Genomic DNA, 12,827 nt, shown 5'->3' with positions numbered 1-12,827 from the left:
TATTAACTTCTTTTAGGTTAAGAATCCATCTTTCAGAGATGAATACTGAAGTATTTATGGGATTTTCTCCAAAATAATCCCAGAGAGGGATACACTTTCAACACTTCTCCACTAAGTATGATGCTTGCTCTTACCTTTTGACACGTAACTCTATATCAAGTTAAGGATGCTCCCTCCTATTTCTCATTAAGTTTTTATCATATACAGATGTTGAATTTTATCAACTATTTTTAGACATTTACTAAGATGATCTCATTTCTCCTTTAATCTGTTAATGTGGTGAATCACATTACCAGACTTACTAATATTAAACCAACCATACATTATTGGAATAAATCCAACTTGGTTATGATAGATTATGGCTTTGGATAACTAATACTGTAGTATTGGATAGCTGCATGTGAGCAGCTAAAACTTTAATATTTCTAAAATATATTCATGAGTCAGGTTGGCTTGTAATTTTCTCTTACTTTCCTTGTCAGATGATATAAGTTGGGGCACATTCCTTTTTTACATATACTCTCAAATAGTTTACGAAGAGACTGAACTTATATATACCTGAACTGCTTATTTGTTACAAGTTATGTGTAAAAATCAACTAGGCCTGGTGTTTTCTTGGTGAGAAAATTCTAAACTATTGAATTTTTTTAATGGTCATACAACCAGCCAGGTTTTCTACTCGAAGGCCAGTGTTTTAACAATGGTCTACAGTGCCCTACACATATTCTCCTTTCCCCAGCAATCCTTTATCCCATCATCTCTTTGACCTCATCTCCTACTGTTTATCCCCCTTGAGCACCTACTTTGGTCCTCCTTGCTGTTCCATCAAATGCTGTCTCAGGGCCTTTGCAATCACTGTTTTCTTGCCTGGAACACTACCCCACCCCCATTTCCACATGACCTGATCCCTTACTTCTTTCAGGACTCCCGGACTCCCCTCAAATATCACCCTTTCAGAGTCCTCCCTGATCACACTACATAAAATAGTATTACCATCCCTACTATCACAACTTTAATTTCACTCTAATTTTCTTTCTATACTTGTTAATGATTGATATTCTTTACTTGTATTTTAACTGACAGGGAGTAAAGAAATAAGTTCCGTAAGAGTAGGCACTTAGTCAATATTCTTCACTCATGCAATCCCAGTGACTGGCACTTAGCAGACACTCAAAAATATTTATCAAACGAATTAATGACTAACTTTAGAATGTTAATGAAATTTAAGTTTAATTGGTCAATGATGCATTATGACTATAAGAGGAAATAAAATCCTTTTAGTGATTGTGAGAACTGAAAAAGTAGTTATAAACTTCACATTTTAAAGACACTGATGAATCAGAGAACATCCACGGGAAAATGTCTAAGGGGTTGACAGAATTTGCCACTTTTTCTAATTGGGAGGCAATGTGGTATAACAGAAATATCATTAAAGTTTGGGTTCAAATTCTGACCATGTAACTAGTTCTATGACCTTGAGCCAATAGTCTCTTTGCTTGTTTGCTTATTATACAAAACAACAGTAATGCCATATACCTTGAGAGAGATATCTGAGATGATTAAGAGATGAACTGAGATATTTAGCATCCTCCTAGTCACAAAGAAAGACAGGAAAACAGTACAGCACAGTAGTTTGTCCCAAGTCATAAAGTTAGTAAGTGGCTTGCCCCAGGACCTGTTACCCTAAGTCCGTGCTCTTCCCACTACCCTATACTATCTTTCAGTAGATTCCATTTTACATCCACATACTCCAGATGGGTAAAGTTAACTCAGTTTTCAATGTCTAATAACTTAGCCACCCATGAGACCTTACAGAGGGTCTGCAAGGTCTCATGTGTATAGTTTTCCAGAAGGTATGTGCCAAGTGACATCACAACAGATTGAATGCATTCAATAGATGTGAATCCAGCTATCTTCTATTAAGCTAGACGTTAAAGACATTTGCAAAAATGTAAAACAATACCATTCTTCCTGCTAAATTTTTTTCACAAAATATAGTTGTTTTTCACAAAAAATAAGTTATTGAATTAAGATGTAATGGGTTTATTATTACTGTTTTTAAGTAAAATAATAAATATTAATACATTTTATTTCAATTTCAAATACAAAAAACATCAATAGACAAAACCCACATTAGCAAAAGCTCTTTGGGTCCCAATACAGTGTAAAGGGTCTTGAGACCGAAAAGCTGGAGAATCACTGGCTTAGGATATATCCAATCCTTACTAGACTTAATTCCACATAAATGTCTAAAATTCAAAATAAAACTGAAAAATCTAAGAACATATTAATCAATTAAAAAACTGTGTGGGGGGGGCTGGCCCCGTGGCCGAGTGGTTGGGTTCCCGCGCTCCGCTGCAGGCGGCCCAGTGTTTCCTTAGTTCGAATCCTGGGCGCGGACATGGCACTGCTCATCAGGCCACGCTGAGGCAGCGTCCCACATGCCACAACTAGAAGAACCCACAACGGAGAATATACAACTATGTACCAGAGGGGCTTTGGGGAGAAAAAGGAAAAAATAAAATCTTTAAAAAAAAAAAACTGTGTGGGGAAGGCTGAGAGGAAGTAAAGAAACAACATTGTGTTATAGAAAAAACAAAACTTTTATATTCAGAAGACCTAGGTTCAAATCTGGCCTATATTATTTTACTAGATGTTTCCTGAGTATGTCACTGAACCCTCTTTAGCTTCAACCTCCTTGTCCACAAAATAGGGTTCTTGCCAACTGCCCTAACTTCTCAAGGTTGTTAAGAGGACAAAGTAAGATAATGAATGTGAAAGCTCTCTATCAACTATAAAGCACTCTGTAAATAAAAACATAGAATTACAGCTATTGTTAAATTTTACCTCTGTGGCAGACGGATGGACACTTATGGTTTCTACATCCTAATGTCCGTCCACAGTTTTGATCACAAGGCGGACAGTTTCCAGGGCAACACTGAAGAGAAAGCAATATATAAAGAACAGGTCATTTGAAACCATGTATGATATGAATGCCATGACTAGTTATTCACAGAACAAAAAGCAAAAGATACTTCCTTTCACTATAAGAATAATGTATTCAAGAGTATCAACATTCTTCTTGTAAGTAGATATACCCTATTAAGAACTTATTAGTTTAAAAAGACAATGACCTAATTTAACGAAACCAAGCTAAATTTTCTCAGCCTTCAGTTAATTATTCTATGACTTAAAACATTCCCATAAGATAATTTCACTTCTACTTATCTATGCAGAGATTGACAACATTAACCAAAGGAATGGATCTGGTCAAATGCTATAGTCAATTCAGGCAATTAGTCTGGCTATTTTTAAAATTTAATTAAAATAAAACCAGTTCATTGTACAGATTAGTTTGGCAGTTATTTCAAACCATGGAATCAGAGACCAACTAAAGGAGAGAAGCAGAGACAGGCTATTTGCTTCTAGCTTTCTTTCTTTAGTTACTTCCCTGACTTCCAATCTGCCTGCGAGAAATATAGCCATCTACGACTTGTCCCAATTTTTATTCATCAACACAAGGCAACTACTTCAAGCCCATCTTGCCATTCTAACTCCTTCCTTGACTTGTCATAGATCCACACTTTGGAAAGGAAATACAGACTACTATTGTTTTAAAGAAACTTAGAGTTGTAACCTACTTAAGAACAAGTTTCAGTATATAAAAATAGCTCAAAACAAAATACTCATTATTGGAAAACAATCTGAAGTCAAAACAGTTCATTCAATTAGACAAATATTTACTAAGTGAGACTATGTGCTTATCATTTTGCCAGTGGCAGTAGGGGAAAAGGTTATATGGTCCATGACTTGAATAAGCCTGAAGACAGTTCTGACCATGATGGAATAACAATGACCAGATTTATTTTCCTGCTTTAAACAATTAGGAAATCAGGCAAAACATATGAAGCCACAGTTTTCAGACATTAGACAATTAGCACAAGACAACAATCTCTAAGAAAAGAGAAACAAAGTCCTAGAAAGCATCAGCTTAGACCTGGAGGTTTCCAGGTTGCAGCAGGAACAAGACCACAAGCAGAGTCCAGTGGTCTCATCAAGATGAGTAGATAAAATTCACAGTTCAGAGAGGCCACCGCGGCTAGAATGTGTGGAGAAGGGGTAGCAGTACAGAGAAAACTCCGGAGTACTCCAGAAGAGACCCCTTGAGTCTTTAACTGAGTACTGGTCTGTACATGTGTGAGAGGAAACTATCCAAAACCTGAGAAAGAACTGCTGGAAGGAGAAGGCAGAATAATTTCCAGAGATTATTCAAAGCTGGAAATAGTTCATGTTCCCTACGGCCAGAGTGGAAGAACCTCCTAACACACAGGAATCAAGCAGAGTATTTAGAAGAGTTACTGCCTCAGTAGTAGGGCCAAATTAGCCCTAGATAATAGAGTAGTCTGGCCATGCTTTACAAAATCAAGCTGCAAAATGACCAAATGGTTTCAAAGTAACTTAACTTTGACCCAGAACAAAGCTTAAAAATATTTAAAGGAATACAAAAAAAACCAGCACCAAAAAATGTAAAGTTCACAATGTTTGGAAACCAATCAAAAATTACCCAGCAAGCAAAAAAGCAGGAAAATATAACCCAAAAGGAAAAGAAAAACCATCAACAGAAACAGACCCAGAAATGCCAGATAAGAGAATTAGTAAACAACACATTAAAAAAGGCATTCTAAGTACAGCCCATTCACATACTCAAGAAGATAAAGGAAAGCATGAGTGCATTAAGGAGAGACAAGGAAGATATGAAAAAAGACCCCAACTCAACTCTCAGAAATTAAAAGATATAATATCTGAGACAAGAAAACACAGGACGGGAAAACAATGGATTATGCAATGCAGAAGAAAATTAGTAAGACAAAGCTATATAAGCTAAAATAAAATGCAGAAATTAAAAGGACTGAATAATAAATGGAGCATCAGTGAGCTGTGGGACTTCAAGCAGCATAACATACATGTCATTGGAATCTCAGAAGGCATTGGGTGGGGGAACAATATTTGAAGAAATAAAGATTGACAATTTCACAAATTTGATGAAAACTATAAACAGATCCAAGAAGCCGAACAAACACCAAGCTAAAGAAACATGAAGAAAGCTATACCAAGGAACACCACAAATAAATTACTAAAAACTGGTGATAAAGAGAAAAATCTTTAAAAACAGCCAAAGAAAAATCATACAGAGGAACAAAAATAACAATCGCAGCACACTCTTTGTTAGAAAAAACGCAAGCTAAAAGATAGTGGAGCAACATCTTTAAAGTATGGAGAACATACCATCAAACTAGAATTCCACAGTAAAAATATGTTTCACAGACAAAGGCTAAAGATAGTTTACAAAAAGTTGAAAGAATTCATGACTAGCACTACGAGAAATGTTAACAGAAGTCCTTCAGATAGACAGAAAATGAAACCAGACAGAAACCTGAATATATACAAAAGGATGAAAAGCACCAAAAATAATGAGTTTGATGATAAATATAAAAGAGTACTTTTTCTTATTCTTTCAAACGCTTTAAAAAATACTTGACTAGTTAAAGCAAAAATAAAAGCAATGTATTTGGTGTTTATAAAATACATAGGCATAAAATGTGTGAGAATTGAATAAAGGAGTTAAAATGGAATCACTGAAAAACAACACTTTAAATAGAAGACACAAAATTGGGAAAACAAACAAAGAATAGACAGGCAAATAGAAAATAAATAGTAAAATGACAGATTTAAAATCTAACCATATTAAGGATCACATTAAATGTAAATAATCTACACCCAAATTAAACAACAAAGACTGTCCTCTTGGATAAAATAAAATAATATCTAAATGCTGTCTATAAGAAATCCACTTTATTTGTTTATTTTTAAAATCCACTTTAAATAGAAAGACACAAGCAAGTTAAAAGTAAAATAACGGAAAAAGATAAACCGTGTTAACACTAAATAAAACAAAGTTGAAATCACTGTATTTCAATACACTTAAGAACAAGAAATCTTACCAGAGATAGAGGGATAATTCAAAATGATAAAAGGCAACTCAAAAAAACTGCAAGTCTACAGACACAATAATATCCTCCAGTCGACCCAATACTGAACCAAGTGTCTATAAATAAGATTTGAACAAGAGAAGTTAAGCCTCTACCACCAAACAAACTAACACTCTAACACAGCTTATGATGTTTTAAAGTTAGGGAACAGAAATAGCCCAAGAACCAAGTTGAAAGGAATATTCACAGGACAAAAAGAGACCCTTGACATTCAAAAGCCTTGGTAAGATTTTCCGCTAATACAAACAAGTAGAATTAATCTGGAATATTTATTAATAGTTCATGTGGAAAGCAATGAATATGCCTGAACATTTGAGGCACTTATCATGGGCCCCCCAAAAAAATTCAAGAGAATTTTTAAACCAGTTTCCCAAGTTTATTACACATACCTTTCTCCTACACTGATGCTTCTGACAGTCCCGCATCTTAACACACTTAGTTTCACACAGATAAGGCTTATGACATGGCATTCGTTTTGTGTGCTTTCCACAGCGACATTGCTTTTCTACTTCCTGGAAGAATGAAATAAATGTTAATGAAACTGACTTTTGTTGACATGATTTTTTTCACACTGCAATCTCTATAATATATGCTAAAAAACAAAGGAGAAAAGTTTTACGAATCTTGTGAATGAAAGACTTTACCAAAAATAAAGCTGAATTTCCTAAGGTATTTCTTTGTAGCTTACTTTGTTCCAAAAAAGACTTCATAGAATTTCCATTATTAAATTTAGTAAAAATTTGCTATCAAGTAGTAAAACAATACCACACATTAAAATCACTCACATCTAGTTACACTATAACATCTGCACACCTAGTCCCAGCAGAACAAGAAAATTGGATTATCTAGCAGTATGGTCAAAACCAAAATGACATATGTAACTTTAAAGCCTTAATATTAATTCTAGGCATTCGTTTCTTTCCATCACTAGGTCTAATTTGTCATTGCTTTGAATGTCTTCTGGGAACAAACCACCCCACACCAGACTATAAAAATGACAACATCCAAACTTTTACTAAGCAAAAACAAACTAAAGGTAATTTTTAGATTTGATCACTGGCATACTCTCCTCCTCCTTCACCATAAATACTAGGTCACTAAACTCTTACATATCATGATATAGATTTTTAAAACTAAGTAATGGAAAACAATTACAGAACAATCCCATTTGATATATCATGATAGATAGCTCTTAAAAGTAATCATCACAGGAGATGACTAACTTGTCTACATGTTTCACAAGGACCTCGGTGACAACGCTGTGAACATCTATGGATCCCACATTCAAGTACTTTGTCACAACTGTCTCCACAAGTCGGTACATCTTCTGTACAAGGCAAAGAAAACTCTAAAAGCAGACAAAAGGTCAATGTTAATAACAAGATACATTATTATAAAGCACTAACAATAGGCCGTGTTCTTTTGGCTCCCTAAAGAATGATAGCCCTTTCAGACTATGAATTTTTGCACTTACCTACATAATTATTAGAAAAATTAACTTTACTGAAAATAATCCCTAATATTTGTACAGTTTATGCTTTTTAAAAAGAATTTGGGGGACGGCCCAGTGGCATAGTGGTTAAGTTCACACGTACTCTGCCTTAGCAGCCCGGGGGGTTCGCAGGTTTAGATCCTGGGTATGGACCTAGCACTGCTCATCAGGCCATGCTGTGGTGGCATCCCACATAAAATAGAGGAAGACTGGCATAGACATTAGCTCAGTGACAATGTTCCTCAAGCAAAAAGAGGAAGATTGGTAACAGATGTTGGCTCAGGGCCAATCTTCCTCACAAAAAAAGAATTGGTCACTTGTCATGTGTCACTCATCAAGGAGCACATTTTCATGTGCTAACTACTTCAGAAATACCTATCTAAAAAAATGAGTAAGACCACATAAACCTCTGTAAAGAATTCTACAATATATAAAGTTATTTTTAAAAATTTGCTCTTAACAATCTCATAGGATAAAAAAAAGATGTAGACTTAAAAATCTTATGAAACTGACCTTTAACATAAACATATTATGACAAGTGTTGGCAGTAATCTTATAAATATGTGTGCTGGTATTGGTGCAGAGGAGTCAAGGAAGTGGACTCAAACTGCAACCCCTCTATGCCTTTATCTCAAAGCAGCCAAAACTAAATGCACCTATAACCTAATACACAATAGCTTATGATTATTAGGTTTCCTTTATGTGCTAGGCACTACACTAAATACTCTATATGTATTTTATCATTTAATTCTCACAATTATCTTATAAATAAGGTACTACTACTGTCCCCATTTAACTTGAGAAAACCGTAACTCACAAAGGTGGGATTTCAACCCAGATATCCCTGACTCCAAAGTCTGAGTTCTTAATCCACCATGCTATATTGTCCTCTCATCCAAACATACAGAAATCTAATATCGAATTTGTATTATTATTGAATTACATTACCAACTCCCAGAGAATCTAATTTAATTAGGAAAGTACTCTAGTTAGCATAATAAATAATCATATCCCATTAAAGGTTTAAAAAAAAAGTCTTACTTGACTTCTGACATGGACAGAACCGTTTCCCAGATCGAGGACATTCTCCACAAACACCAACATGGCAAACTCGCTCACATGTATGATTACCACATGGCAGTGTTTTCCCACATACCTAAAATTAAATGCAGTAAGCAACTACTGAAGGACTTAAAAGTTAACAAAGGAGATGCTGTACACAACATAATCCATTTTTCAATCACAAACAAGCAACTTATGTTCCTCATATTATTATACTTTACATCTTACATAGGTATCATATACATACACACAGACACACTGGTATCTGTACACATATGAGCACACATGTACACACATTTGTACATGTGTACACACATTTCCTATGCACCAAAGAGTATATCTTAAAAATATAATACAGGAAATTCTATAAAACATTCAAAGTGGATTTAATACCTTTCTTTTTCAAACTCTTCCAAAAAAATAAAAAGCAGGAAAAGCTTCCAAACGTATTTTATGAAGCCAGAATTACCTTGATACCAAAAGCAGACCAGGAGACCACAAAAAAAGAAAACTACAGGCTAATATCCTTGATGACCATTGTGCAAAAGTCCTCAACAAAATATTAGCAAACTGAATTCAACAATACATTAAAAGGATTATATACCATGATCAAGTGAGATTTATTCCAGGGATGCAAGGATGGTTCAATATCCACAAATCAATCAATGTGATATACCACATTAATAAAATGAAGGCTAAAAATCATATGATCATCTCAATAGATGCAGGAAAAGCATTTGACAAAATTCAACATCCATTTATGATGACTCTCAACAAACTGGGCATACAGGGAATGTCCCTCAAAATAATAAAGGCCATATATGACAAACCCACAGCTAACATAATACTCAACAGTTAAAAGCTTAAAGTTTTTTTTCTAAAATCTGGAACAAGACAAGGAGGCCCACTTTCACCACTTTTATTCAACAAGTACTGGAAGTCCCAGCCATAGCAATTAGGCAAGAAAAAGAAAAGGCATCCAAATTGGAAAGAAAGAAGTAAAACTGTCACTATTTGCAGATGACAAGATACTATATATAAAGAATACACCAAAAAAAGTATTAGAACTAATAAATGAATTCAGTTAAGTTGCAGGATACAAAATTAATATAAGAAATCCATTGCATTTCTATACACTAATAATGAACAATCAGAAACAGAAATTAAGAAAACAATCCCATTACCATTGCATCAAAAAGCATAAAATACCTAGCAATAAATTTCACAAAAGACTGTACTCTGAAAACTGTAAGACACTGATGAAAGAAATTGAAGGAAACACAAATAAAGATAAACCATGTTCATGAACTGGAAGAATTAATATTGTTAAAATGTCCATACTACCAAAGCAATCTCTAGATTCAATCCAATCCCTACGAAAATACCAAAGGCATTTTTTACAGAACTAGAACAAACAATCCTAAAATTTGTATGGTACCACAAAAGACCAAGAATAGATAAAACAATCTGAGTAAAGAACAAAGCTGGAGGAATCATACTCCCTGATTTCAAACTATACTACAAAGCTATAGTAATCAAAATAGTATGTTACTGGCAGAGACACACACATAGATCAATGGAACAGAATAGAGAGCCCAGAAATAAACCCATGCTTATATATGGTCAATTAATCTACAACAAAGAAGACAAGAATATACAATGGGGAAAAGACAGTCTCTTCAATAAATGGTGCTGGGAAAACTGGACAGCTGCACACAAAAGAGTGAAACTAGGCCCAGTGGCACAATGGTTAAGTCTGTACACTCTGCTTCCACAGCTCAGGGTTCATGGGTTCGGATCCTGGGCACTGACCTACACACTGTTCATGAAGCCATGCTGTGGTGGCATCCCACATACAAAACAGAGGAAGATTGGCACAGATGTCAGCTCAAAGACAAACCGCCTCAAGCAAAAAGAGGAGAACTGGCAACAGATGTTAGTTCAGGGCCAATCTTTCTCACCAAACGACAATGAAACTAGACCACTGTCTCACACCATATACAAAAATAAACTCAAAATGGATTAAAGACTTGAGTAAGACCCGAAACCATAAAACTCCTAGAAGAAAACACAGGCAATAAGCTCCTTCACATTGGTCTAAGCAATATTTTTCTGGATCTGTCCCCAGGCAGGGGCAACAAAAGCAAAAATAAATAAATGGGGACTACATCCAGCTAAAAAGTTTCTGCACAGCAAAGGAAAGCATCAACAAAACAAAAAGACAACCTACTGACTGCGAAAAGATACTTGCAAATCATATATAAGGGATTAATATCCAAAATACAGAAAGCACTCATACAACTCAATATCAAAAAAAACAACAAGCTGATTAAAAAATAAACGGGCAGAGGACCTAAATACACATTTTTCCAAAGAAGATATATAGATGGCCAACAGGCACATGAAAAGATGCTCAACATGACTAATCATCAGGGAAATGCAAATCAAAACCACAATGAGATATCACCCCATACCTGTCAGCATGGCTATTATCAAAAAGATAAGAAATGACAAGTATTGGCAAGGGTGTAGAGAAAACAGAATCCTCAAGCACTGTTGGTGGGAATGTAAATTGGTGAACCACTACACAAAACAGTATGGAGGTTCCTCAAGAAATTAAAAATATGACTTAGCAATTCCACTTCTAGGTATTTATCCAAAGAACACAAAAGCACTAATTGAAAGATATATGCACATCTATGTTCACTGCAGCATTATTTACAATAGCCAAGATATGGAAACAACCTAAGTGTCCAAAGATGGATGAATAAATAAAGAAGATGTAGTATACACACACACAAACACACACACACACACACACACACACACACACACAATGGAATACTACTCAGCCATAAAAAAAGAACGAAATCTTGCCATTTACGACATGGATGGACCTTAAGGGTATTAATGATAAGTGAAATAAGTCAGATGAAGAAAGTCAAATACCATATAATTTCACTCATATGTCGAATATAAGAAAAGAAAATAAACCAAAAATAAACTCATTTTATTTTATAAAAAATAAAATAAATTCTCTATACAGATGGTTACCAAAAGGGAAGGAGTTTGGAGGGGTGAAAGGGGTCGACTGTATGGTGACGGATGGTGACTAGACTTGTGGTGGTTATTGCCTTGTAGTGTATAGAGGTGTTGAGTTATAAAGCTTTACATCTGAAACTTACACAAAAACACAATTTTAAAAAATTTTAATTAAAAACATTACATATATATATAAATAATAAAGGAAAAGGGTACATCCAGCTTCATATGGCCATCCACCAAAGAGTTCCAAACGTTACCAAAACCACGCCAATCCTAGGACAAGCAAACTACCGAATCAATCCTACCTCCTTAATCAGATCAACTCAAGAAGGGAGGTATGTCAGCTGAAGACGGGGGAAAGAGAGAGGGAGAGCTAGCAAGAAAAAGAGGACATATGTACTGAATCCAAAATTCAACAAATAGCTGTTAACTTGAAAAAAAATTTCCTCCCAGTAATTAAAATAATATTAAATTGAGAAATAGTTTCCTAAAATGTGAATATAATTCATCTGAGTTGCTATTTTTCCTCTCCTTTTATCTACTTAAATCTAAGTAGCATTTCTAATTGTTTAGGCTTTCCATGTTCTTCAATACCCACCCCTCAAAGTGCACACACACTCACTTGGTCGCAGTGCCACAATGGACTTGCACAGCTTCTTTCAGCTACTTGTTTGCCACAGACACACTTTTGTCTACTAACTCGTGGACAGGGTGGACAACTTCCTAAAATCACAATGATAAATTAGCACAGAAACATTATAAAAGCAAGAGAGACTGCTTTGACTTTAGCGTAAAGTGAGAACACCTGACAGGGATGACCTTTTACCTGCGTGACACGGATTTTCACATTTATGCTGTCCACAAAGCAACTTCCGCCCACATGGCAGCTGACAGGACCATTCTTTGGCACTGCACCTACGAGGGATAGGTTTTGCTTTCTTACAGTAACAAGTAGTTGTGACCATCTTTGGACAAGGAGGACAGGGACCTGGAATCCAAGGAAATAAAAAACAAAAAAATCAGAAGTTAAAAGTTAAAACTTTCAATTCCCATACCTACCAGTAATTTCCAAAGCTCTCCTTACTGACACTTTAAAAGGCACTCCCTTCCAATATTTTCTTATGCAAAGTGAAGTTCCGAGTTCAACTTTCACAATTTTTTTTTTTTTCGCCTTAACA

At 35.2% G+C, this 12,827-nt stretch overlaps 1 protein-coding gene across 1 annotated transcript in view; it reads right to left on the bottom strand.

Annotated features, from left to right (window-relative positions):
- The window catches only part of LOC124236624 (NF-X1-type zinc finger protein NFXL1), a 55,896-nt gene that overhangs the window by 29,099 nt on the left and 13,970 nt on the right, over positions 1-12,827 (bottom strand). The window contains exons 7-12 of the mRNA XM_046655542.1: positions 12,476-12,637; positions 12,272-12,372; positions 8,584-8,698; positions 7,274-7,398; positions 6,440-6,562; positions 2,848-2,938 (exon numbers count right to left, since the gene is read on the bottom strand). Of these exons, the coding sequence (XP_046511498.1) occupies positions 2,848-2,938; positions 6,440-6,562; positions 7,274-7,398; positions 8,584-8,698; positions 12,272-12,372; positions 12,476-12,637 (717 nt within the window). The remainder of the gene's footprint in view (positions 1-2,847; positions 2,939-6,439; positions 6,563-7,273; positions 7,399-8,583; positions 8,699-12,271; positions 12,373-12,475; positions 12,638-12,827) is intronic.

This window comes from Equus quagga, chromosome 3 (genome assembly GCF_021613505.1).
Source record: "Equus quagga isolate Etosha38 chromosome 3, UCLA_HA_Equagga_1.0, whole genome shotgun sequence".
NCBI classification, from domain to species: Eukaryota; Metazoa; Chordata; class Mammalia; order Perissodactyla; family Equidae; genus Equus; species Equus quagga.
The sequence above is the reverse complement of the archived record's forward strand: the minus strand, read 5'-3'. Positions and strand labels throughout refer to the sequence as shown.